This window comes from Zootoca vivipara, chromosome 7, assembly GCF_963506605.1.
Source record: "Zootoca vivipara chromosome 7, rZooViv1.1, whole genome shotgun sequence".
Taxonomy (NCBI): Eukaryota; Metazoa; Chordata; class Lepidosauria; order Squamata; family Lacertidae; genus Zootoca; species Zootoca vivipara.
Genome location: NC_083282.1, coordinates 3579325 through 3605076, shown reverse-complemented (window position 1 = coordinate 3605076; position 25752 = coordinate 3579325). Strand labels below are relative to the sequence as shown.

General features: G+C 42.5%; 1 protein-coding gene across 6 annotated transcripts in view; it reads left to right on the top strand.

Annotated features, from left to right (window-relative positions):
- ATF6 (activating transcription factor 6) overlaps positions 1 to 25752 on the top strand; it is a 127946-nt gene that overhangs the window by 17805 nt on the left and 84389 nt on the right. For 2 of the 6 annotated variants that reach the window (XR_009557854.1, XM_060276589.1), the window contains exons 1-10: positions 920 to 1221; positions 4097 to 4170; positions 9072 to 9159; positions 10075 to 10166; positions 10830 to 10959; positions 12173 to 12379; positions 13958 to 14178; positions 16384 to 16569; positions 17275 to 17366; positions 20238 to 20357. Coding sequence is in view for 5 of the 6 variants with exons in the window: in XM_060276589.1 (XP_060132572.1) it covers positions 1170 to 1221; positions 4097 to 4170; positions 9072 to 9159; positions 10075 to 10166; positions 10830 to 10959; positions 12173 to 12379; positions 13958 to 14178; positions 16384 to 16569; positions 17275 to 17366; positions 20238 to 20357 (1262 nt within the window). In the remaining variant the exon portion in view is untranslated. Of the gene's footprint in view, positions 1 to 599; positions 837 to 918; positions 1222 to 4096; positions 4171 to 9071; positions 9160 to 10074; positions 10167 to 10829; positions 10960 to 12172; positions 12380 to 13957; positions 14179 to 16383; positions 16570 to 17274; positions 17367 to 20237; positions 20358 to 25752 lie in introns of those variants that run through there. The other 4 variants (XM_035123586.2, XM_060276591.1, XM_060276590.1 and 1 more) reach the window with 4 other exon arrangements.

Below are 25752 nucleotides of genomic sequence, written 5' to 3'. Positions count from 1 at the left end.
AAATCAGGGGGTGACGAAGGGCGCACACACTCTGTGTATATCTTGCCCAATCGATGCCCCTCTGCTGACGGGCAGGGTTTGTGGGTGAAGGAATGTGCGCAAGCACCACCTAACTTCGCCATATAAAAGCGCACCCAAGCCAAAGAATTCTGTGCGTAATAGATGCAGTTCCCCGCTTTTTATTAAATGGATCCAAATAATTCTGTGCGTAATAGATGCAGTTCCCTGCTTTTTATTAAATGGAGTCAGGATCAAGCCCCAACGAGAAGCGTTGCTGTGTATCTCGGCACTCATTCGTGCATTCTGAGAGCGAGGGGCGAAGCACGCGTCCTCCGAACCCAGCGAAGAGCGCTGAAAGGCTGTCTCTTTTGCGCAGGCTCGGGTGCAGGGTCCAGCCTGAAGACTTCCAGAACGGATTTTTTTGGGGGGAGGGGGGGATGCAGGGCGTAAATCACGGAATTTGCGGTTGGCTGGCTTTTTTTAAAAAAATTGCTCCTCGCCTCTCTGTATCTTTTTGACGCTAAGTTGCAAAAAAAAGAGGAGAAATGGGGTGTGAGAATAAAACTAAACATTTTTTTAAAAAAGAAAAAGTGGGGAAGGGAAGAGAAAAGAAACTGTGGATATGCATTCTGGGCTCTCTGGTTCCTTTTCCTTTCCGCCGCTGAGCTGGACTCTGCCCCTTCCCTTCACGCTGCACAAGCCGGCCCTGAGGGTTCCCGTTCAAAGTATTGGTAGAATGGGAAGATGCAGGAATCTCCACTGACTGATCCCTGAAGGATGGCCATCTAAGCTCTGCTGGAAAACCCCCCAGGAAAGAGGTGGACGCCATGAGAAAGGTTGGGACTCGGAGGAGGAGGAGGATTTTATCACGTGTTGTTGTTTTGAAAGCGCGGGGCTGCTGCGTGGGGATCTGCAAGAGGGCAGAGCGAAACACAGGCCCTTCAAGGGGAGATTTGTTGGTGTGCTTTTTATTAAATGTGTTGTAAAGCCCGCCTGATGTAGCGCCTGAAAGGGGTCGTCGGATTCCGTTCTGAGGCGTCCCTCCTCCGCTACGATTTTCCCGGGCCTGGCCGTGGGAGGCGGGGCGCTTCGCTTACAGGAAGTACACGTGTGTGAATGTAATCCCACGAGCTCTGCGTGCAATCCCGGAAGCGGGCGGACGAAGCGAGATGGCGGCGGCCGTGGCCGGGTGGGAGCCGGGGGAGCCGGGCGGCGAGTGGGGTAAGGGCAGCTGAGGGGGCAGCGGGGCTGCCTCAGCACGGGGCCGGGGTCTATGGTCTTCGTTGCCCTTGTCTGTCTCTCTCCCCACCCTCGCCACTCTCGGTTTTCCGGTTAATTTTCTGTCTGTCTGTCTGTCCATCCTGACGTACAATGCCTCCTGCCCCCCCCCCCCAAATCCTGTGAGGAGCAGTTTAGGCCCGGACGGGAGCAGGGCCAGCCCACCCAGGCAATGGGAAGCGAGCGACTGCCTGGGGTGTCAGATCCAGCACCCTTCAAGGGCCGCCGCCTCACCCCTGGGCAGCAGCGCTGACACCTCTATAGCAGAGCAGCCTCTTGGCAAATGTCCGTTTCCTCCTCGCTTTGACTTCCCCTCTGGCGGGGTAGAGGGGGGGCCCATTTTGTGGTTCGACCCAGGTGCCAAAATGCCTTGGGCCCATTAAGAGTGACTGACTGGCACATCCCAGGTTTCCCTCATCCCTCACCTCACAGCCTTTGTATTCTTATTTGCCTTGCTTATTAAATGCATATGCCACCCTTCACCCAGGGATAGAGGCATCCCCTGTACCAGTTCAGCACCTGGCATTAGTGTTGTGTTTAAAGATTCAGTACCTCTGCTCTGCAGCGCATGGTTAAACCTGTGGAACTCCATCCCACAGGAGGCAGACTTGGATGCCTTCGAAAGAGGATTGGAGGAGAGGGCTGTCAGTGGCTACGAACCAGGATGGCTATGCTCTGCCTCCACAATTTCTGCTGAATATCAGTTGCTGGGAACTATGCGAAGGGAGAGTGCTCTTGTGCATGGATCCTGCTCACTGCTTTCCCACAGGTTGGCCATTGTGAGATGCTGGACTAGATCGGCCGTTGGCTATTATGTTCTTACGGTAGTGCTTATATGTTTTCGTATGAATTGCCTCATAATCCACCCCCCCCCCCACAACAGATACACATACACACACACGTAAGTAGGTATTAGAATAATAATTTATTATTTATACCCCGCCCATCTTGCTGGGTTTCCCCAGCCACTCTGGGCGGCTTACAACAGAAAAATGAAATAAAATAATTAAACATTAAAAGCCTCCCTAAACAGGGCTGCCTTCAGATGTCTTCTAAAAATCTGGTAGCTGTTTTTCTCTTTGACATCTGATGGGAGGGCGTTCCACAGGGCAGGCGCCACCACCGAGAAGGCCCTCTGCCTGGTTCCCTGCAACTTGGCTTCTCGCAACGAGGGAACCGTCAGAAGGCCCTTGGTACTGGACCTCAGTGTCCGGGCAGAACAATGGGGGTGGAGACGCTCCTTCAGGTATACTGGACCGAGGCCATTTAGGGCTTTAAAGGTCAGCACCAACACTTTGAACTATGCTCGGAAACGTATAGGAAAGGGGGGTTCTGAGGGAGAATGTGCTATTTAAGGCCTGCAAGGCATCTTTCTTTGGTTTACATAGTCAATATATTGGCTTTTGGAGTGGGGGTGGAATTAAGACTGCAATCCTGAACATCTTTACTTGCAATTAAATGTTTCTTAAAAAATCAGTGGAATCTATTTGAAGTAAACTTTGTACATGAACATTCTCTTGTTGATTCTGACAATCTGTTTAAGCCTCCTAAGGTCTCTTTTAAAGCTCTTGTTGGCACTGAAGTGTTCCTTCTTGTGTCCATATGTCTCCTATCATCCCATGGTAAATGAGAGCTTTGGAGTGAAATTAAATTGATAAATGGCATGTAGGAAAGGTGTTCATCCTTCTCTCTCCATGCTGATCACTGATCCAATTCTGTTGTCTCCAGTCAGTCATACCGGTAGATCACTTATTCTCTCATAAAGGTAAAGGGGCCCCCTGACCATCAGGTCCAGTCGTGTCCGACTCTGGGGTTGTGGCGCTCATCTCGCTCTATAGGCCGAGGGAGCCGGCGCTTGTCCGCAGACATCTTCCGGGTCATGTCGGCAGCATGACAAAGCTGCTTCTGGCGAACCAGAGCAGCGCACGGAAACGCCGTTTACCTTCCCGCCGGAGCGGTCCCTATTTATCTACTTGCACTTTGATGTGCTTTCGAACTGCTAGGTGGGCAGGAGCTGGGACCGAGCAACGGGAGCTCACCCTGTTGCAGGGATTCAAACCGCCGACCTTCTGATCAGCAAGTCCTAGGCTCTGTGGTTTACTTTAACCCACAGCTCCACCTGTGGTTTAACCCACAGCACCATCTCTCATAGCTTGACCCAAAGAGTACTGCTTGAAGACTAGGTAAAAATAAAGGTACCCCTGACCATTAGGTCCAGTCGTGACTGACTCTGGGGTTGCGGCGCTCATCTCGCGTTATTGCTCAAGGGAGCCAGCATACAGCTTCCAGGTCATGTGGCCAGAATGACAAAGCCGCTTCTGGAGAACCAGAGCAGCACACGGAAATGCCGTTTACCTTCCCGTTGAAGTAGTACCTATTTATCTACTTGCACTTTGACATGCTTTCGAACTGCTAGATTGGCAGGAGCTGGGACCGAGTAATGGGAGCTCACCCCGTCGCGGGGCAAGCCCTAGGCTCAGTGGTTTAACCCACAGCACCACCCACGTCCCTATGCTAGAAGAACAATCTTCTGTAAATTGCAACACAGTCATGCTGTCCTGTATATTTTGCCTGCTTAGTAAACAGTTCCTACATGGACAAGTGTATATATTTTTAAAAAATAATCCTGAACTTTGGAAGCAGTAAATTAATCATAGTAAACAACTTGAGTCATGTTTACCCACTGCAGAACTTGCAGGATAGAGAATTAGTGGTTTTTCAATTCTGGATAACAGGAAAACTGACTATCAGTACCTGCTAAGCTTTGACTTTCATGCCTTAATGTTCTCTCCCCTTCATGTTGATTTACATCCTACAGAGTCTCTTCTCTTCACTGAAATTGGTGATCTGATAGAAGATGAATTGCAGCTGAATGCAGAGAATGAAACTTATGTAAGTTGTTGTAGTATGGATAGTTGCATGACCCTACAGTGTATTTAATCAACAAGTAAAACTTCCTTGGTTTTAGTTAGCATTTGTTGCTTGCACACATTACAACGTTACCTAGTGCAATATTATTTCTCTCCTGCACTAGCACAAATTTGGAAGCATTTTGTTATAGTTCTTTCTACTTAATGCATGCTTACAGCTTAATTTAGCAACCAGTAACACGACTGTATTCTGACTTGCACTTTCAACAGTGTGTTTATTACCAATGCACAATAGAATGTAAGTGAAGCTTTGTATTTTTAACATTTTCTGTGAATCCCTTTGGTATGAATTGGCTGGGGGAACCCGGCCAGATGGGCGGGGTATAAATAATAAATTATTATTATTATTATTATTATTATTATTATTATTATTGACTATTCAACAAACTCCTTACATATCTTCAGTTGCAATCTTGCTGGTGCTCATTTGTATTTAAAAGCTGAACTAAATTCATACCCTCTTTCTCCAAAAATAAGATGTAGCCATAAAATAAGCCATAGCAGGATTTTTAAGCATTCAAGGAATATAAGCCATACCCCGAAAATAAGCCATAGTGTTTTTTGAGGAAAAATAAATATAAGATGGTGTCTTATTGTCGGAGAAACATGGTAGACAGTCCCTGTAATGTTGGGTGCTTTTGTGATAATACTATAACCTTAAAATGTGGGACTTGGTGTTTTTCTGGAACTGGAGAAAAGTAAAATATTAACTTTTAAAACATATTTAAGCCGCTGTGTAGGCTTAAAATGATCTTGAGATGTGCTCAATTGATAGTTTTTATTGAAAAGCTCATAGATGCTTTTAAAAAACATCAGTAGTATTTTTTTTTACTTTCTATATGTAAGAAAAGCACATTCATGTATGAATTCTGCCTCCAATTTGTTCATATGTAACAAATGTTCTACATGTGCTGGCAGGTATGTAATGGATGTTTTAGGCAACCACCTTTTAGCTTCAAGGCCCTAGTATGTTGTTATCTGATTCTATGTAAACATTTATTTCAACATTCAATATCCAGAATGTATGCAGCATATATTATCTTGGAATAATCATTTAAGCACACAATACTGTATTATTAATTCCTTCCAGTAGCACCTTAGAGACCAACTAAGTTTGTCATTGGTATGAGCTTTCGTGTGCATGCACACTTCTTCAGATGCACACGAAAGCTCATACCAATGACAAACTTAGTTGGTCTCTAAGGTGCTACTGGAATGAATTTTTTAATTTTGTTTTGACTACGTCAGACCAACATGGCTACCTACCTGTAACTTGTATTAATAATGTTTGGACAGCCTGAAATTTCAAACTCAAAAGTCATGGAATGCTAATGAACATGTACAGAAAACCATTTCAGGTTCAAATAGGCAATGTGTTCTGTAGCTCTCCAGCCATATCTAGAAAGGCCTGACATATGGATCTGGTGAACAGGTGATTAGATTCTAGGAATCTAGACTTAAGAGATGTAAAGGGAATAAGTAAAGGCTGAGGACCTTTTGAAACTGATGCCTCTCACAAATGCCTGAACATTTTCAGACAAAGAACCTCATTTAACTTCAGCCTGCTTGATAGATTCTTGTTAGCAAAAGTAAATGAAGTAGTGGGTGATATTCAACTGTTTTTTCATATTAGAACTATTTAAATTTTGGAACATGTTTTAAATTATGTTTTATTTCAGTGGGTCTATGAGTCAAACTTAGTTGAATACCCAGTATTTTTAAAAAAATAATTTTTATTGAGTTTTCAATTTTCTACATTTCAAAATACCAGTAAACATTTTACAAACTTTAAAATATCCAATGACTTCCCTTCTTCTCCTTCCATAGTTCATATCGCAGATCGTACTTTCCTGCATATTTTACTATAACCATTTAAATCAATTTTCCACTTTTACATCAATCAAATATTGTTTTCTCTGTTGAATTTATCTTAATACTTCCAGAATTTTCAGCTGTGTACAATCGTTTTCCATATATTCAATATTTTCCACTCTTCTTTAAATATATGTTCTTCTTCCTCTCTTATTCTCTGTGTTAAGCCTGTAATTTCTGCATATTCTAACATCTTAAGTTGCCAATCCTCTTTACAAGGGACCTCACTCACTTTCCATTTTGGGGCTAGGAGAACATTTTTAAACCAGACAACCTTTCTCAAACATTTTTTTCTAAAACATTTTTTAACCAACATTGGTTTTGTCCAAATTTATTTTATAACCTGCCGCTTCCCCAAGCCTTTTAATTTCTTCTAGCACTTTTTGGAACACTCTCCAATGGTTGTTCCAATGTTAACACCACATCATCAGCAAATGCCCTTAATTTATAGACTCTTCATCCCACTTCAATACCTTTAATTTTCCTATTTCTCCTTATATTCTGAAGCAATATTCCTAACGTCAAGATAAATAACAACAGAGATAGGTGACAACCTTGTCTAGTTCCTTTTCCTATTTGACATATTTTCTGAGAGAATATTATTTACTAATATATTTGCAGACTGAATAGCATAAAATGTTTTAATACCTGCTAGAAATGAATTATCTGTCTTCAACTTTTCTAAAACCTTGATCATAAATGACCAGGAAATTTTATCAAAGGCTTTCTCCATGTCTAGAAAGATCAATTTTTCATTCCTTACCGTACTTCCAGGTACTGTACTCAAATTAATTACATTTCTTATATTATCTTTGTCGGCTTGGTATAAAACCAGCCTGGTCTCTGCATAGCTGTCAAGTTTTCCTTTTTCTTGCGAGGAAGCCTATTCAGCATAAGGGAATTTCCCTTTAAAAAGGGGAGAACTTGACAGCTATAGGTCTCTGTGGATTGACTTGGTCAATGTCCTTTTCAATCTATCAGCCAAAATTGTGGCACATAGTTTATAGTCACAATTCAATAAAGAAATAGGTCTATAATTCTTAGTCTTTGTTAGATCACTATCTTGTTTAGGGATCAAAGTAATAAATGCATCTTTCCAAGAAGCTGAAACCATGCCAATCACCAAAATTCTATTCATAGTGTCTTTAAGTGGTTCTATGAGTGCATCCTGAAACTTTTTAAAATAAATTGTGGTAAGTCCATCTGGTCTCGATGCTTTGCCCATCTTCATTCAGTTTATTGCCACCTGCAGTTCCATAATCAATATTGGTGTGTTCAAAATTACTGTTTTTCTTTGGACACTCGGGTATATTATAATCACTCAAATAAGAGTCCATTTTCTTAATACCATCCTCACAACAATATAAAGAAGTATAAAAAATTTCAAAAACTTTCCTTATCACTTTTGGGCCAGTCAGATATTTATCCTCATCAACAATATTATTATAGTATTCTATTCTTTCTTTCTCTTTTGTTGCCATGCTAACAGTTTACCAGTTTATTTGCAAATTCAAAGTTTTTCTGTTTCATTTATTTAATTTTCCTATCAATCCCTTGATTAACTAGCATTGGGAATTGAGCTTGCAATAATTCAATAGCTTGGCACACATCTTTATCCTCTGGTTTTACAATTAGCTCCTTCTCTTTAGTCATTAAGACATCTAATATCGCCTGCTTCTCCCTCTCCCTTTTTTTTTGAAAGACGTTTTGTTGAATTAGAAAACCTCTCATCACTGCCAGACTGGGAGCCCAAACCACACTTAAATCAGTTTCTTTATTTAGATTGAGGTAGAAAAATTCGTGCAGAGAGCATTGCACCTTATTTACACTTTGTTCATTTTAGCCTCCATCTAAACGAAGAACATTTCTCAGCTGTTGTTATCATCAAGATGGCATTGTGATTGGATAATGTCTTTGGTTGGATCTCAACCTTTTTTATCCTGGTTATTAATTCTTTTGAGGCCCAGAGAAGATCTATTCTGCAGTTTGTATTCACGGTCCAAAATACATATCCTGTTCAGTCAGCCACAAGTCCAAGCAGGAAGTTATATTTGAAAGTTAGATGTACCTCCACGCCACCAAATAGAAAGAAAAAAACAGAAAGAAAAAGGGAAAAAGCAGATCTATTCAGGGATCACTTGATGAGTCTTTCAAAAGTTCTTATTATAATCAAGGGGGTGTACACCCAGTTACTGTAGGTTTGATAGCAAGAAATAAGGAGGAAACTTAAAAGATACCAAGTGTGGGAGATAAAAAGAAAACGTTCAGCAACAATTTACAGTCTTTCCTCTTTCTTGCCCTCTTGAGAGATTATAACCGTATGTCCTTTAAAATATATAAGTGGTTATAGGCAGTGTAGTGGTTATAGTCATGGGGGGGGGTCTTAAGGGTCCGTCACTTAAGCTTCTCAATTTGACCATCCTATCCCCTTCCCTTATTTGCGACGGCAGGCTTTTTTTGTTGTTGTTGTTATCCTGATTTCTTCAAACAGCTTGTTCCCATGCAGGGCAGCAAACATTTCCGGAGAAGACTCCCTTTTTGTTCTCCACTCAATACACCAAATAGATCAAATGGTTCAAAATAATTCAAAATTAATCCTTTTGTTCTTTTGGTTAAATTTTGGGAAATTTTCCACTCCTGAGAGAGGAATGACAAGGTAGCTTGCTGCTGGAGTGCTTTAGAGTCCAGTGACCACAGCTCAACCACTGGGACGAACCGGCTCCTGGTGGAACCAAGCAGACCCGTTGGGAGCTCGCTTTGGTCACTGCGGGACCCCTCAACATCCTGGTCATACCAAGGACCTTCTTTGGGGTGCTTGTTGACTGCTGAGCTACCCCAAAACTCCAAAAAAGCAGCAGCCTGGTCACTACGATAGCAGCCCCGGCTTCCTTCTCCCCTTGCGGCAAACCGGAAGTCTACCCAGTATTTATTGAATATACTGCTTATTCAATTTGCTTCTCTCTTTCTAATTTTGCTCACTTTAATTTGTAGGAAAACAATCTTTGTGACTTCGACTTTGACTTGGATATGATACCTTGGGACTTGGACTCCTGTGATGTTTCAAAGCAGATCCCAGCAGGTAATCTCCGGTTGAGTTGCTCATTGCAATATATTAGATGCTGCTTCTGAAATATACCAATTTTTGACACAGCTTAAGTGCTTGGCATTGACACAGTAGTAATGAGACCTCTTGCGTAAGATAACATTAGAGGAACCCTGGTGGATCAGACCAAAGACCATTTCATTCCGGCATTCTGTTCTTGCAGTGGACAGCCAAATGCTGATAGCAAGCCCACAAGCAGGACCTGAGTGCAACAGCTTTAAACCATAATGAATTCTCCCTAAATCAATGGAAAATTTCTTTGCTCATATCCTGATATCTGATCCAAGGGGAAATGATGGATAAAGTTCCTAACTTCATGCTATGTTTTAATCTTTCTAAAGAAGGGACCCTGCGGAACGCAAACACTCAAACCAAAGAGGATATTAACTCATTAAATCTATTTCAGCTTCATATTTACAATCCAAATTTCTACACATATAGGCACCTAAGATAAAAGTACAAATACAACAACAGTGTTCTATGGGGAAAATAAAGGTAAAGGGACCCCTGACCATTAGGTCCAGTCGTGACCAACTCTGGGGTTGCGGCACTCATCTCGCTCTATTCGCTGAGGGAGCCGGCGTACAGGTTCCAGGTCATGTGGTCAGCATGACTAAGCCGCTTCTGGCGAACCAGAGCAGCGCACAGAAACGCCGTTTACCTTCCTGCCAGAGCGGTACCTATTTATCTACTTGCACTTTGACATGCTTTCAAACTGCTGGGACCAAGCAACAGGAGCTCACCCCGTCGTGGGGATTCGAACCACCAACCTTCTGATCAGCAAGCCCTAGGCTCTGTGGTTTAACCCACAGCGCCACCCGCGTCCCATGGGAAAAATAGATGGGCAAAATCCTGTTTAGTCTTACATTCATTTACATCCTCATTTTGCAGATGTAGACTGTGAAGTGGAGCCCCCCTCGCCAGCCACTTCAGCCGATTCAGTTCCTTCTCCTCTCTCTGTGGATTCTCCGGTACATGTACCTGTAAGCAGTTGAACATTTTGTGCTCGTCGCATGCAGTGGGGTAGCATTTAACGGAGTTAGAATTCAGAGCTATATATAGTTGGCTTTTAAAGTGGCATAGAAGCGATTGCTTTTCGTCTCTGCTATGTAACTCCCATGTTCGTCTACCAATGTTTTCTAGAAAATACCTGGGAGCAAACCAAAATTAAGGCTCTGCTGCAGTAGGAATGATGCAAGGAATAAATTATTGTACTCTTTCCTTGAGGTTAAGGGCAGGTGACTTGCCCAAGGCCACTTAGTGAGTCTTTGACTGATTTGATATTTTCCAAACCTAGAGACTGATGTGGTTCATTGCAAGTCCTCATCTATTACATTTCATAGTTTTTCTTAACTGAAATTCTATTTGGGGCTGCTGTTCATTCTCCCTCTCAACCTCCGTACCCTTTAATCCACCATTTCCAGCTACTGTGATAACTGCAGATGTTCCAAGATACTGGGTATAAATGGCTTACATAGGACTTAATGAGCTGGGTTGGGATCTTGAAGATTTAGCATAGCATGCCGTAGATAGCGTGTGAACAGAGTGCAGATTTGAAAATAGACTTTTTATTAGCATGTGTTTGTCTTTTACTTATTTATTGCAGCTGGAATTGACTCGTTTTGTTTTTGTTTTTACTTTCTCAGGAAGGTGTAGAGCTGGGCTCCAATTCGCACCCATCACCTGTGTCTTTGTATGACAGGGGCTCTCAAAGTCTTTCCTCACCTGTAGGACGAAAGGAGAAGAAGCCTCCATCCAGAACAACAAACCACTCAGGTATAACAAATACGTTTCCTCTGGCCATCTGCATTATGGGAGTCATAATCCTGGTCTCTCTTCCATTATAAGTGTGACTGAGAATTAGGGCTGTCACTCAGTTTTAAATAGCTGAGAAAATGAATTGTATGAGTTTTAATTGATCGGTATATTAGACATCTGTAAGTTCGCATATAGTTCTGAATAAAGACTCATTCTTCGTTTTTAAGAGATGTATCAGGAGCATCAGCATCATAGATGAGGCATTATCTCCTGTGTCAGTGATGAGTCCTACTACCTGCAGCTTTTGTAAATAATTGTATTAAAAATCGTTTTAATATTTTAAAATTTTGACACATAATTATTTGGCATCTTTAAAAACTTTAAGACCATTCACTAAGCCCTATGTATTGGACACTTGAAATGTGCTATATTAACTACAATTGTTGATGTTAGTGATCTGTCCCCCTTTTCATCTAGTTTCCTTTTCTGGTTGTTGATTCTTAGAGAGGGCTTGCAGTGACCTCTTGATGTCACAAACATTTAAAATTAAAGGATGGCTGCTTACACAAGTTCAACATATAGAACATACATACATACAGAAGCATCATGATGCTGATGCTTCTGATACATGGCCCTTGTGGTCTTTTCCAACTCTATGATTCTATGATATATAAAGCTAGTTTGAAATGTACATGTTTTTATTAGTTTTAATCATAAGTAGCTTCCAGGTTTTGTCGATGTTTAAAAGCAGATTCTGTGCTTCGGCTGTCTTGAATGGTTCCCTTCATCTGATGCATTTTCTATTTGAGGAGGGACTCATACTTCAGTAGCAATGCATCCAGATAGGAGATCCCTTGTCTGAAACCCTAGAGAATTGCTGCTAGTTAGTGTAGTCCCAAAAAGAAAAAGCTCAACAACTCTGCCTCCCTCAAAAAAGCTCAACAACTCTGACAATGGGTAGATCACTGCCAGTTTTTTTTAATACTGTGAGTAGATCGCAGTCTCTTGGAAGCTGGACGTCCCTGGTGTAGACAATACTGAACTAGATCATCACAAGGATCTGACTATATAAGGCAGCTTCCTATGTTCTTGCGTTCCTCCCTGCTCTCCTGCCGATGCTGTCTCCTCAGTTGAGGTGCATGACTGCTTATCCTGGATAAAAAGGAACCAGTAATTGTAATCTTTTTGGAAGAACACTTCAATTTCAATCCAGTTTCATTCTGTTCTCCAGCAAATAGATCTCCTGTGACCTCCAGTCGATGTAGTCAGCTAGCCTCCAAACCTGCGGTTCAACCTAAACTTTTGTTGCCTGCCTTTCGGGAGCCTCAGACCAGCCTCAGTGTTCATGCAAAAGCTATTGTCATTCCAGCTCTTCAAACACTCTTGGCATTACCAAAGCAGCAACCAGTTGTTGCTATCCAGCCAGCACCTGCAAAAGGTATGTGAGCAGTTGGTGGAGGGTGGAAAGCTTGGCTCTCATGTGTGAAAAGGAAACTGGATCAGTGCCAGTTTTCTTAAGCAAAGTGGGTTGCCAATGTTTTTAAATTGCTTTAATAGAACTATCTTTAATGTACGCAATTAAGCAGCTTCAACCCTCAGGCGCATTATGCATGTTCAATTTTGGCACCCAGTGGTGAAACGGTCAAGTACCACTTTGTAGGTCCTTTCTGTAGTAAGACCAAGGATGCAAAGAGCCATCTATGTGCACAAGCATAGATGACTTTTAAAAGGATTATGAATTAATGCTCCCTTTGTTAAAAGGGAGATACTAAAAGAACAACTTCAGGCAATACCAATGAGACGGATGTCATATAGAAGAGGGTGAAAGGTTGTTTTCTGCTGCTCCAGAGAAGCGGACATGGAGCAGTGGATTCAAACTACAAGAAAGAAGATTCCACCTAAACATTAGGAAGAACTTCTTGACAGTAAGAGCTGTTCGGCAGTGGAATTTGCTGCCAAGGAGTGTGGTGGAGTCTCCTCCTTTGGAGGTCTTTAAGCGGAGGCTTGACAGCCATATGTCAAGAATGCTTTGATGGTGTTTCCTGCTTGGCAGGGGGTTGGACTGGATGGCCCTTGTGGTCTCTTCCGACTCTATGATTCTAATGGAGGATGCAAACTTTAAACATTTATTCGTTGTCTTTCAATTTTTTTAAAAAAAGAACTCAACATGATTCACAAAGAAGAACGTACCCATCAATTAGCGTATACATTAGTACTCTTCAGCAGCCAAGGTGGAATGTCTCTGATTATCTGACACTGAGTCGTAATAAATAAGAAATACACCTCAAGCTTTCTTCTGCTTCTAAGCTTCCTGAAAGTGTTTGATTGGCCACTGCTGAAAATCTAGGGCTGGACTAGAACAGCGTTTCTCAACCGCTGTTCCGCGGCACACTAGTGTGCCGCGAGACGCTGGCTGGTGTGCCGTGACGTGCGGTGACGAGAAGGGCGATTTGCATTGTCACGTGCCTGGCAGCCGCCAATAGGCAGCGCTGACCCGCCGGAAAGGAAGCCGGCCGGCTCACGACGCGGAGCGAGCACAGCTCTCAACAGCCACCACCACGGGAGGGTGGTTTTAGACAAACTTAAAGAAGCTGGCTGGATGAGCTCAACCTGAAACTTGCTGAGCAAAGGATTGTGCTGGCAGAGAAATCAGCGGCTTGTGAAGCCTTATTACAGGAGATTGCAACCAACACAGCAATTGGCAAGTGTTTCTTACAGTCATAATTATATAGTCAATATAGGGCGGCACAGAGTTAATTTTTTTAACTTTTTTAATGGTGGTGTGCCTCGTGATTTTTTTCATGGAACAAGTGTGCCTTGGCCCAAAAAAGGTTGAGAAACACTGGACTAGAAGACTTTGGCCTGATTTGACAGAGACCTTTAAGCAGCTTCAACTTTGGGCAATAAATCAGGTCTCCTCTTGATACAGCTGCCAAGGGACAAGACTTAACATGCATAGAAATCTGTTTCTTTGGGTGATAAATCAGTTCTGCAGTACTGTTTCTCTCTATTTCAGGCCAGCCGGTAATGCTTTCTCAGCCTGCCGTGGTGCATTTTCAGGCAACCGGAATCCTTCCTGCCACCAATCCAGCCATTGCTGTCACCGGGGGAGTCACACCACTACCAGGCCATGCTGTCAATGTATTGCCACAAACTGTAGGAAAGAGTTTGGCCACTGGAAAACTTACAGAGGCTAAGCCTGTTCTTCATGCCGCTTCCCCAAATACTAGCATGGATGTAAGTTCTTTCTAACAAATGTTTGTAATTGCCCCTTGCACCTAGAGAGTTTTTGCTTCAAATCTTCTTTTAGGATTCCAAGAAAACTTACGAAAACCCTTAGCAACAATAGTATCATTTAGGGCTCTCCTAGGGATTATAGAGACAGAAGTTCAAAAAAATTGTTATGTTGTTTATGGTATGTGACAACAGCAGCTAGGATACTTTATGCACAGAAATGGAAAGATGAAGAAGTTCCTACCAAAGAAAAATGGATAGGCAAAATGATAGGCTATTCTGAATCAGCAAAGCTGACATGTAAAATAATGATGATTGTTTTATGGCGGAATGGAAGGCTATTTAAAGAGCTATAATATGATGAATTCATGAGCAGGATTTGAACTATGAGCAATATAAATAATGAAATATTATTGTTTTATGGTTATGTGAAATTTGTGGAAATATAATACAATATATTTTAAAAAGTGATCCCACCCACACATTAGGATTATGAAGGAAATGCAGAACTGGATACACCAGGCATCCCCAAACTGCGGCCCTCCAGATGTTCTAGCCTACAACTCCCATGATCCCTAGCTAACAGGACCAGTGGTCAGGGATGATGGGGATTGTAGTCCAAAACATCTGGAGGGCCGAAGTTTGGGGATGCCTGGGATACACTATTTCCACAATTATGCCTATTTCATATTTCCACTGTTGTGCCTGATCTGTTTTCCTGACTTACTCATTTCCTGATTTCCCCCCCTGGAGGTGGAGGTGGCTCCAAGGATGGCCCAGTTTGAGCCATCTTCTTCCCTGCCCCAAGATTTTATCAATCCCCTTAAAAGAAAAAAAATATGCATATAGATGGCATTATTGAACTTCTTTTTCCCAGTTATGCTGAAGTTGTTGTTGAGTGTGGTTGCAGGGCAGAGAAGCAAAGCTTTGTTGAGCTGTTTTTTCTATACTAGGGGTCCCAGTCCCCACCCTCCCTGGAAGTTGCTGCCTCATGGCTTTTGCCAGCCAGCTCAGGGCTGCATGTCCATTTTTGTGTGCGGTAATTATCACTGCAGTGGTAAAGCTATGACTGGGCTGGACCACTTCAAACTGAAGGTCCACATGGGGATGGAATGCAGGGAATGCCCTGCCTTTTAAAAAGTCAGGGACAGATTTAAACAATGTTAGAACTTTGTTTTATCCTAGTTTTTGGTGTCGAAAGATTGTGGGAGCATGGAGGAGCATGTCGTGAGAAGTAGTGCAGTTCAGTGAGAACTAAGCCTCTGTCACATGTTGTTAATTAGATTTATATATTGCCCTTCATCATAAGATCTTGGGGTGGTTCATAGAATAAGTCACCTGCTGACTTGCTTGTTTGGCTGACCCCTTCACTTCTCTCACACCTTAATGGTATGTCAGGTAGCTTCTGGTGCCATTCACCTGGTGCCTTGGGGTCATTGAGGCTGACAGGATCCAAGAGTGCTTCCAGTTCCAGGTTTCTCTCAAGCCAGGGAGACTTGAAACCTTAGCTTCATTGAGCCTCTCTCTTCATCAGCCTGCTGATTCAGAAAGCATAGCAGTGTGTCCTGTCTCCCCCCCCTCCCCCCCCAGCAAAAAAAAATGGCTTTGTCACTTGTCACCAGATTGTAAACATAACCAGGCAAAATGTCTCTGACTAAGCTAGATAGGAAGGAACCCACAGCACTCCCAGAGAGGAGTAAAAGCTCCCATTTCCCTTAACGAAACACAAGCCAAAATACTGGGTGCTTCCCAGCGTTGTTCTGTGGGAATAAATTGCAATATTATTTGCAGAGCATTTAAATGCTAGATTAGCCAAGGCTGAAATACAAGCTATAAAACATTTCAGGAGAGTTTGGCTTGAGTATTACAAATAAATAGGATTATTAAATAAAGCTGTGTCTGACTGAAAAGAACACCATGGTTTTAAATGCAGTTGCTTACATGGTGAATGCATCTTAATGAAATTTAGAGAAGGTTGAAGTTGAAATAAGAGTTCTGGATCAAAGCATCAAGTACCATAGTAAAAATCTCCTGAATTTCATGTTTCTTTTTTCCAATAAACAATTTCGTTGGCTCCCTCCACCCAATTTCTCCCTCTCCTCCCCATATAAAAATTTGTAACTTTTTTGCTTATGTAACAACGTGCCCCTTTCTTTACAAGTATGATAACATTCTAGCATTAACAAGTTCCCTGTCCCTCATTCATAGATGAACGTTCTGAGACGGCAGCAACGTATGATAAAGAACCGTGAATCAGCTTGTCAATCACGCAGGAAGAAAAAGGAATATATGCTGGGTTTGGAGGCTAGGTTGAAGTCAGCCTTGTTGGAGAACGATCACCTTAAGAGAGAGAATAGCACTCTGAAGAGGCAGCTGGATGAACTGGCAGTGGAAGTAGGTGTGGGGTTGTGAGAATTAAGCATGTTGAAGGAGATTGTTTACTGTGGTAACGTGCTGACAAGGGAACCTGGATTAAGCATTTCTAGGCTGTGGAATCTGCTGATCATTGTAACTTCTGCTTTAAATGGATGGATTCAGGTGTGGTTGATCACTCTGCTTCCTCTTCTTCACTTGCCCACGTACCACTTAAGAACCAAGGCTTTGGGACCTAGATCAGATGAAGGATGGCATTAGGAGCATTGCCTTCCTTTTATCGTCTATACTTATTTTTAATTCACCTAACGGACTTCCTGTCAGTGGGAGCATTGCCTTCCATACGTATGCAGAATCTTGCACAGCAATATTTTATGCTATCTGAATTGGAGGGTAGACATTTTCAGCCTTGAGGATTCACATGTGCTCTTCAAGGCCCTCTGCCAAGGATATGGGGTCACTTAAGCAATCTTAAGAATGTTGAGAAGGATGCCGTTGAAAGATCAAATAGAGTGCTGTTTTCCCTGTTGGTTGTTAATCAAGATCACAGCTGATGCTGTATTTGGGTGAATATGTGAGGAATGTCAACAATATTAAGTCACTATGATTGATGCTGCTACCCCCTTTTGGCACAAATAATAATGGCATTCTTAATGTTGGAAGGAGTGGAGTAATACTGTCTGTATTCACTCTTTATTTTTCTCTAATGCTTTTCTTCTTTTCCAGAACCAGAATCTCAAAGGCTCCCCTCCAAAGAGAAGAGCACTCTGTGTGATGGTGCTCCTAGCCTTCGTAGTGCTGAATTATGACAGACTAAGGTGAGGCTCCTTTCCAACACCCTCATCAGGCAACAATATACCCAGAGGTGGTTTCAAAACAGAGATGCATCCTTTGATTTTTATTCTCAAGCTCTCTGGTGGCTTACTGAGGTCAATAGGTAAAAACCCCTAATTGCTGATATCTCACTACAATGTGCATCCACAGGACAGCATTTTCCAGTAAACCTGGCCAACACCTTCGGTGAATCAGTTGCTCACAGCAGAATCTGCAACAGCATCTATTGCAAAGTATGGTGACTGCAAGGCAGAAACACAAAGGTTCTTTGCCATTTCAAACCAACATGGAAAGGGCTCCTTGATGACAGAAAGTTTGAAAATAAAGTTAGACAATGACCGTGTCAGGAGTAAGCTTTTCTCTTATGTTTACACTTCTGGAAGATGCAGTGGTAACTTTGAGCCATCACATTAAAAAGGGTGTGGCTGTTGTTTTCCCTCACATGGACTAATTCTGTATTCGTCAGTAGCTGGATGGATTATTCTTCTGAAATGCAGGTCTCTCATTGGTGCCTTTGCCATCCATGTCGGTGCCTTTCCATGGAAAGTGAGGCAAGTGTATCTTGTATGGGAAGTGCATCTTGAGAATGTTATATCTGAGAAGTAGCGCCAGCCAAAGGAGCCACTCTGAATTTCTGCCCTCTAATAGTGGGAAAAGGATGGCCAGACTCACTCATTGAACTGGGCCAGTTTATGTCGGACACAACTGCTGGGCTTGTGAGCAGTTAGTCAGAAAAGATAACATCACTTGTGGGATCTCTGCTTTTCAAGAAGTCAAGGGGGAAATTTGGACAAAGAGCTATTTAATGTTGAGAGCCATTAGTTGAGCTGGGGAAAGACAGAGAAGCTCGTCTTCACACATGCCACCGTTTGGTGTGGCAGTCTACAGATGTTGATCTAAAAACTCTTTGCAGACTAAGACTGTAACCCTATGCACACTATTGAACATGGTGAGGCTCACTTTGAGTGACTATAGAATCATAGAACCGTAGAGTTGGGAGGGATCTTGAGGATTATCTAGTCCAACCCTCTGCAATGCAGGAATATTCTATGAATATGCAGTTGCCCCATACAGGGATTGACTCTGCAGCCTTGGCATTATCAGCACCACGCTCTAGCCAAGTGTAAGTTTGTGCTGCATGCTGTTTTATAGCCAAAGCAAAAAATAATAATAATCAGGTTGTCCTGTACTGGGTCAATGAAGCAGTGACCACTCTCCTTCCGAAAATAGAAAGGCCAGCAGTTATTTGTATCTGTATTTAGCACCAATTGGAAGATGAAAGATTCCAATGTTTATTCTAAAGTGGCCCAGAAGATGGTGCCCTAACCAGGTTAATTTTCAAGAATGGGCTGGCTGGAGGAAGTGTTGTGGAAGTTCTGTCTGAAGGGGGAGCAGTCTCTGCTCCTGGCATTTGCCAGCCCTTGTCAGTTTTTCATTTATGCTCTTGGAAGCTTCCCAGCTCTAATTCAAGGATTATTCTGTCCTCAGAAAACTTTTATAACCAGGCATATGTTTCAGATGATATCACTGTTGGCTGGAGCAGAGCAGTTACTGTACTGCTTAATTTTTTTAAAAAAAATCTGACATTTTGATTGCACAGGGGTTTGTTTTTTGGGCAGATTTACAAATCAGACCCAGTTAAGTTTGCTGGCAGAGATGGATTTCCAATCCATCAATTTGACATGTGGCCCAGAGGAAGCGTCACTGAGCAAACGTGTGCTTTGCTAATCAAGGAAGGTGGAGGGCAGGCTGATATCACAAGGTAGCTGATTATCCTTTGCAATACAATGCAAGCCACACCCAAATACGCTCTCTCTGATTTTGATTGCTGGTGCTTCTGTTGTTCTGTAGCCCTGAACAGAGATAGTTAATGACCAGTAACCATGCCCTCTAGCAAGATGCCATCAATATTTCAAAATGCTAAAAAAATCCAAATACTTAATGACAAAACTCAACACCACACTAAAATCAAACTCTCAGAATACTGTTTTCAACTAAATAAGGTACGGTAGTATTTAGTAGTCTCTTAAAAGAAGACAATGCAGTAACCATATGGCTTTTCCTAGGCAAGGGATTCCATTGGTGAGGCTTTGCTATCAAGAATAGTAAGCATTTTATTGGGGTAGTGAAGCCTGTGGCCCTCCAGATGTTGGACTAAAACTTCCATCATCCCTGGCCGGAGCTTGCTGGCTGGAGCTGATGGGAATTGGAGTACATCTGGAGGAGCAGAGGTTCCCTTCTCCTGATTTGTATAGCAGTTTTCAATGCAGTTTGCATATTATATCTATGAACCTTATAATAACCATGTGGCCATTGTGGGGAAGTGCTAAGGCAAAGAGAATAGTGTCTTGCTTAAGTGGGTTGATATTTCAGGTGAGATGGGCTACAGCAACTTTTTAAATTACTGTTCTCCATTTGGAATAACTTTCCTTGTTTTATTGTTATAATGGTTCCGTCTGTTTTTATAATTGTGTATGCTGTTAATGTAACCCACCCTGGGCCCTTATGGTGAAGGGCAGGTGAGAAATTGTACAGATGCTGTAAATCAATTTAAGATCAGCCTTGGCTAGTTAGGAGTTGCCAAATCTGAATAGTGAACCAACTCAAATGTTCCAGGCCTAGGTTCAGCTAAGCAATAGTATAGGTCAGGCATCCCCAAACTGTGGCCCTCCAGATGTTTTGGCCTACAACTCCCATGATCCCTAGCTAGCAGGACCAGTGGTCAGGGAAGATGGAAATTGTAGTCCAAAACATCTGGAGGGCTGAAGTTTGGGGATGCCTGGTATAGGTAAATGAATGGGGGGATCTGGCTGTGGTTCACTCCTGAAACTCACAGCTTTATCATTTGCTTTCAGTGTGCTTGAATGGGGCCCCAGCTCTACTGAACTTCGTGGTAGTTCTGCCCACCAGAGCAGGCACCTTCTTGAATTCTCTGCAAGTGTACCTCAGGAAACAGATGGCAGGAATAATGATGGGTGAGTATTAAAGCATACATTATCTTGGCTTCCTGTTTCCAACACCTTATACATACACAAGCAGTAAATGGGTGGGGTTATAGTGCTCTACAATTCCACTTGGATCCAGAGTCCATGATTGTGTTCACTGATGGTGGGTGTATATTATATTTCTGACTTGGATATGCTTGGAAAACAGTGAGGCACTGTGCTTCCCAAGCCACTTCTGCAGCTAACATCATGGCCTCACCCCACCTGCTTCTCATCTCTTGACTTGTGAAGGAGGTCAGGGCCTTGCCCCTGCAGTTTTTCTTAAGATAGTGCGACAAGGACCAGTACTGGCCCCCACTTATCCCAAGTCAGAACTGAGAAGTGTATAGGCCTTTAAGCACCTCTGATGGTTGGTGTGACAAGACTCCCCTGCTATTCTTTGTTGAGAGGGGCACGGCCTGTGTTGGAAGCATGCTTTTAGAGGGAGTTTGACACTGAACCTGCCATGGTAATGTTTGTCTTGGTCACATCCAGGTTGGACTGCCGTAATGCTCTCTTTGTGAGACTGCCTATAAAAATATATACTTTGGATGCAAAATGCAGAAATTCCGACAGGCTCATTTATTAGGATAATATAACACAGATAACTACCTGATTATCTTTGTCCTGATTTGATCTCCATATCCAGTTCAATGTACACCTGAATCTGGCCAAGACCAGGCAGAAAGATCAAAGCTGGAAACAAACTTCAGGTTGTAGATGATGGTGGTCTGGGTGCTTGACACTGGAAGTGAGAGAGCAAATGGGCCAACAGTGCGGGAGAAGAGCCAAGATAGGAACTGGGGTTGAAAGGTGCATGGAAGTAGAAGAACTTAGCAAAGTATAGGCATGAATTGGAGAAGCAGTGTCAGGGGAACAGAGGAACAGCAAGACCAGAATCCAGACTAAATTAATAGGGGTGTGGGGTTTAAGCCACATTCAGTTGATAGATGACAGGGTTTGACCTGGCGGTTGGGCCACATGGCCAGTCAGTGCTCTTGGTTATTTTTGGCCACTTGAATGTGTTTGAGTGTATGTGGGGTGAAGAGCTGCATTTATGAACAAAATTGCTTCCCACTTTTCATGTTAAATCGGCACAAACCAGCTTTCTGTGTCTCTAACAGGGTTCGGTGTCTGGCTGCATCCTATGTGCTGACACCAAATAATAATTTGAAATAGTATTGTTGATTATAATACAAAGCATGCTGCTCATCTTTCCCTTTTCAGCTTCAGGGTAAGAGATGCTTCATTTCTTAGGAGGGTACGTAGATGCCAGCAGAAGCCTCTCCTAGTTTTTAGCTCATATGTGCTTTTGTGAAGCACGTTCTATCCTGGTTTCTGTCTTTAGCCTACAGCCTTCCAGGGCATACACTGTTCCAGCTCATATTCATGCAACTTGATGTTTTTCCATTATGAATCTCCCTAGTATTGCTGAAAAATGCCTTTGACCATCTGGGCTGTTGTTCTGGGGTATTGGATTAACATACATTTTGTTCAGAGAGAGAAAAGCCTCCAAAAAATAGCCCCAATTTGAAATAGCTCCTTCAGCTGTAACTTCCATCTGGAAAATGTGTGTTCCAAACATTGCAGCAACCTCTAGGAGTGAAGTTGGAAAGGCGTTTGTGGGCAGGTTAGTTTTCCTTCTGCACAGGGGCAGATTGACGCACTTTATAGCTCTGGCATGAAACAATAGGCATGAAAAGCAAATCAGTTCTCCAAATTGTAGTTTGAGAAGTCCCCGTCATGTCAAGGCAAGTCTGGGATTATGAAGAACTGTCCCCAAATCTGGAATGGGGATTACACACACACACACACACACACACACACACACACACACACACACACTCCTACACCTTGAATTCCTGCTCTCTGCTGCTGGAACTATAGTTGAGGACTTGAGCCTGAAAAGCAGTACGTAGAAGTGACTGCTTTGACCAGGCAATGGTAGAAGGCCAAAAGCCTGGTATTTTATGCTGGGTATGACCAATCCAGAGGCTTCATACTGCTTGCCAGTTTTTAATTAAACCATTTCCCCTCACCCTTCTGTGCCTGAGAAGGACCCTGAAGCTTGAGTGTACATAGTCCCAGGTGGCTGAGCAGGCTAGGTTCCAGCTATGGGCCATGAGGGCCCTACTGTAGAGAGAGGTGGTATGCTTGGGTATGTTTGGCTCCATATTAACATCCAAGTCAATAAACAGCACCCACACAGATAAAATCCTTTGAAAATTATTAAGTTGAGGAACTGTAGATATCAGAGCCAGTGAAGTGTAGTGGTTAGAGTATTGGACTAAGACCTGGGAGACCAGGGTTCAAATCCTCACTCAGCCATGAAGTTCACTGTGTGACCTCAGGTCACTCCTTCACTCTCTCAGCCTTCCCCTCACAGGGCTGTTATAAGGATATAATGTAGAGGCAGAGTACTATGTGTGCCACCTTGAGCTCCTTGGAGGAATGGTGGGATATAAATGAATAAATACACCGTCTCTTTTAATTTGGCCAGTGGTTGCACCCAATAGCTTGATTTACACACATATGTAACTTTCTCAAGTTCTCTTCCTCACAACTCATACATAGATATTTTGCCGGGCATAAACACATTTTGCAGAAAAGCCTGCTTTTAAAAACTTTAACGCGCCTTATTTCTGTAATTGTAAGTTATTTTAAACTATTTTTAATATTGTGCTGTAATGTCGTAACCCGCCCTGGGATCTTAGGGTGAAGAGTGGGTAATAAATGAAATAATAAAAATAAATGCTGATTATAGTCAGATTATCTAGTTCTTTATAAAATTCTGCTTTCAGCATTTCTCTCACCCTGCCCCACTCCCAGCAGTTCAAGACAAGGTTCCTTCCTGTGTCTGGCTGTCTGAGCATTTCAAGGGATATGTTTGCATCTCTTCTTAAGCTGTTTCTGTGTGTGTGCATTTGGTCCTGATGCCCCAAGTGAGCCTGTGGCTTCTGCCTGCTCCATGTATAGCCTGAAAAGCATTTGCCTTCTTCTCTGCTAATGCTCTTGTTGGCTTGTTACAGAGGTTTACTTTAGGCAATAGATGAGATGTGCACTTAATCATCTCCAGATTGAAGCTTTGGCTTTTTCAGCTAATAGGTTGTTCCATCCTATTGGAGCCTTTCCTTTCCAGCATTTTTTTTTAATAGCCAACCACATATGTGCCAAAGCATGAATAGCTGAGAATGTTTTGGAAAGCAGGCAGCAGGACAAGAAGCTTTGTAATGTCTTTGCAAGAAAGATTCTATAGGCACAACCTCTTGAAGGAGTGCTAGCTGTGTGTCTGTGTGAGCTCTGCAGAATAAATACCATTTGGAGAGGAGCTTGGAGAAGTAAAGTTATGCCATGGATTCCTGACCTGTTTGCTGCATCTTAGATCACAGAGACAGAGGGACATGATGCCAATGGAGGTGGTGTGGGTTTCCCCTTTGCATTTTGTTTGGCCTTTGCTCCTGCCCAGCCCTTCCCTTCCTGTTGTTGTTGTTGGCTTATCTGTCTTGCCTCTCTGAGCGTTGGTTGGCCTGGCCTGGTTTTATTTCATTTACACCTGCTGCCTCTAGTTCTCTTCTCTCTTCTCTCCCTGCTCTCCACCCTCTCCAGTCTGTCTTTTTCATATTCCATTCCACTGAGACTGCTTCCCAAGGTTCCAGGAACCATTTTCTGGACACATTTAATGGTCTCTTCTCAGCTCTAATCTGCAGCCAGGCACCATACACTCCTCACCTCACCCTCCAAACTGAGCTTTTGTGAGACCGCCGTCCTGCCAGTGCTCCTGCATCTTGACTGCCCACCTTGTGTCTCCTCCCTCCTCCCGTTCGCCATATTTAAGGCTTCCTGTTTTGTATCTTGCAGTTCTTCCACCCTAACTTTCATTCCTTTTTTTGAAGTGCCAGCTTTAGGATGATGACTTCCTAATCTACTTTTAAACCATTAGGATTACTGTATCTCTCTCACACCACCCCCATTTCATGGGCCTAACTGTTCAAAACAAACAGCATTCAAAATGGTTAGCATCTGCTGCACTAGAAGGGAGTAGTCGGATAGCTATTCCTTAGGGTTTTTCTTTGAAATGTACAGGGGTAGGTCATTTGGTTGAGTATGCGAGCACTGTCTCAAAGTAGCAATGTAACTTAGATGAAAATGATGGTGCAGGCCTTGATGGGGAAGGAGACAGGTGTATTCCCTATTGTGGGCAGTGACATGACCATTGCAATCCTGCAGGTACATGCCTAACAATAGGGCAGGAATGAAAATAGCCTTTAGTGAGCATTTTTATTTAATTAGGTATCTCCATCAATGTTTATTTAGTGTATATTTTATATACATTTAATATTTAATATACATTAAATATACTTAGTACAGACACCCAACAAATTTAATATAGAAAGGGTGGCTCCTTGCTTGAAATCTACATTTTGCTGATATTTCCTATTCCTTTTTTCTTTTCACAGGGGGGAGCAGAAGGAGAAGGGATGCCATCTCATATTGTTGAGAGCTGTGGAACCCCCTCCCCTCCTCCCTGGTCAATGCACTGCACCTGATTCATGTTTTACACTTGCCACTGCACAACCCTAGCACAAAAAAAATATTTAATCTGGAAAGTATAGTCACTATAGTGCATTTACAGTTTCCCTCAGAAGTCACAGAATGGTCTAGCCAGAGAACCCAGCCCCCATCTTTGTCCCTAAGTGTGATTTCCCACGCTTTCTTTCCCATCCTGGACAAAATGTCCTAGATTCTTTGAGTGAAACAGAATAATTTTTGGGAAATGAAACTTTCCCATTGGTTGCTTTTAATTCCATTTAAGAATTGCATCCCATAAAATCTATTTAAGCAATTTCACAAAGCAATTATGCAGTCCCATATATAAAACGAATTAAAAACTCTTCCACACGTAAAAACAATTAAAATCAGTTTCAGATTATGCATGTCTTTATTTTGGTCACTTGAGTTATTGAGACAAATTTGGGCTGATGTTATCTTTTTTGCAATTTGCTTGTTTTTAAATGAGGATAGTGTAGTCCATCCGCTCATTGCAATGACAGCTTAGATGCACTTATTTGCTTTTCTCCTGGGTTGTATTTTTGTCCTGAAGTATGGGTGGTGGTGGTGAGATGAATTCCATTGAATGTCTGTTGTGTTTATCAACTCTTTGTCTTCCAGGATTAGTAAGCCACCTCACACATTTGGGATCTAAAACTGAGGCATCTCAGTTGGTTGCAGCAGCCTTGTATTGTTCTATGGCTTTGTATTTTTGATGTTTCATGTTTGTAATCAATTTATTATACAGGCATGCAGCCTATAAAAATATTCAAAGGAATACAAAATAAAACTATCCTATAAAGGATAAACTAAACAGCATATATATTATTACACAAAC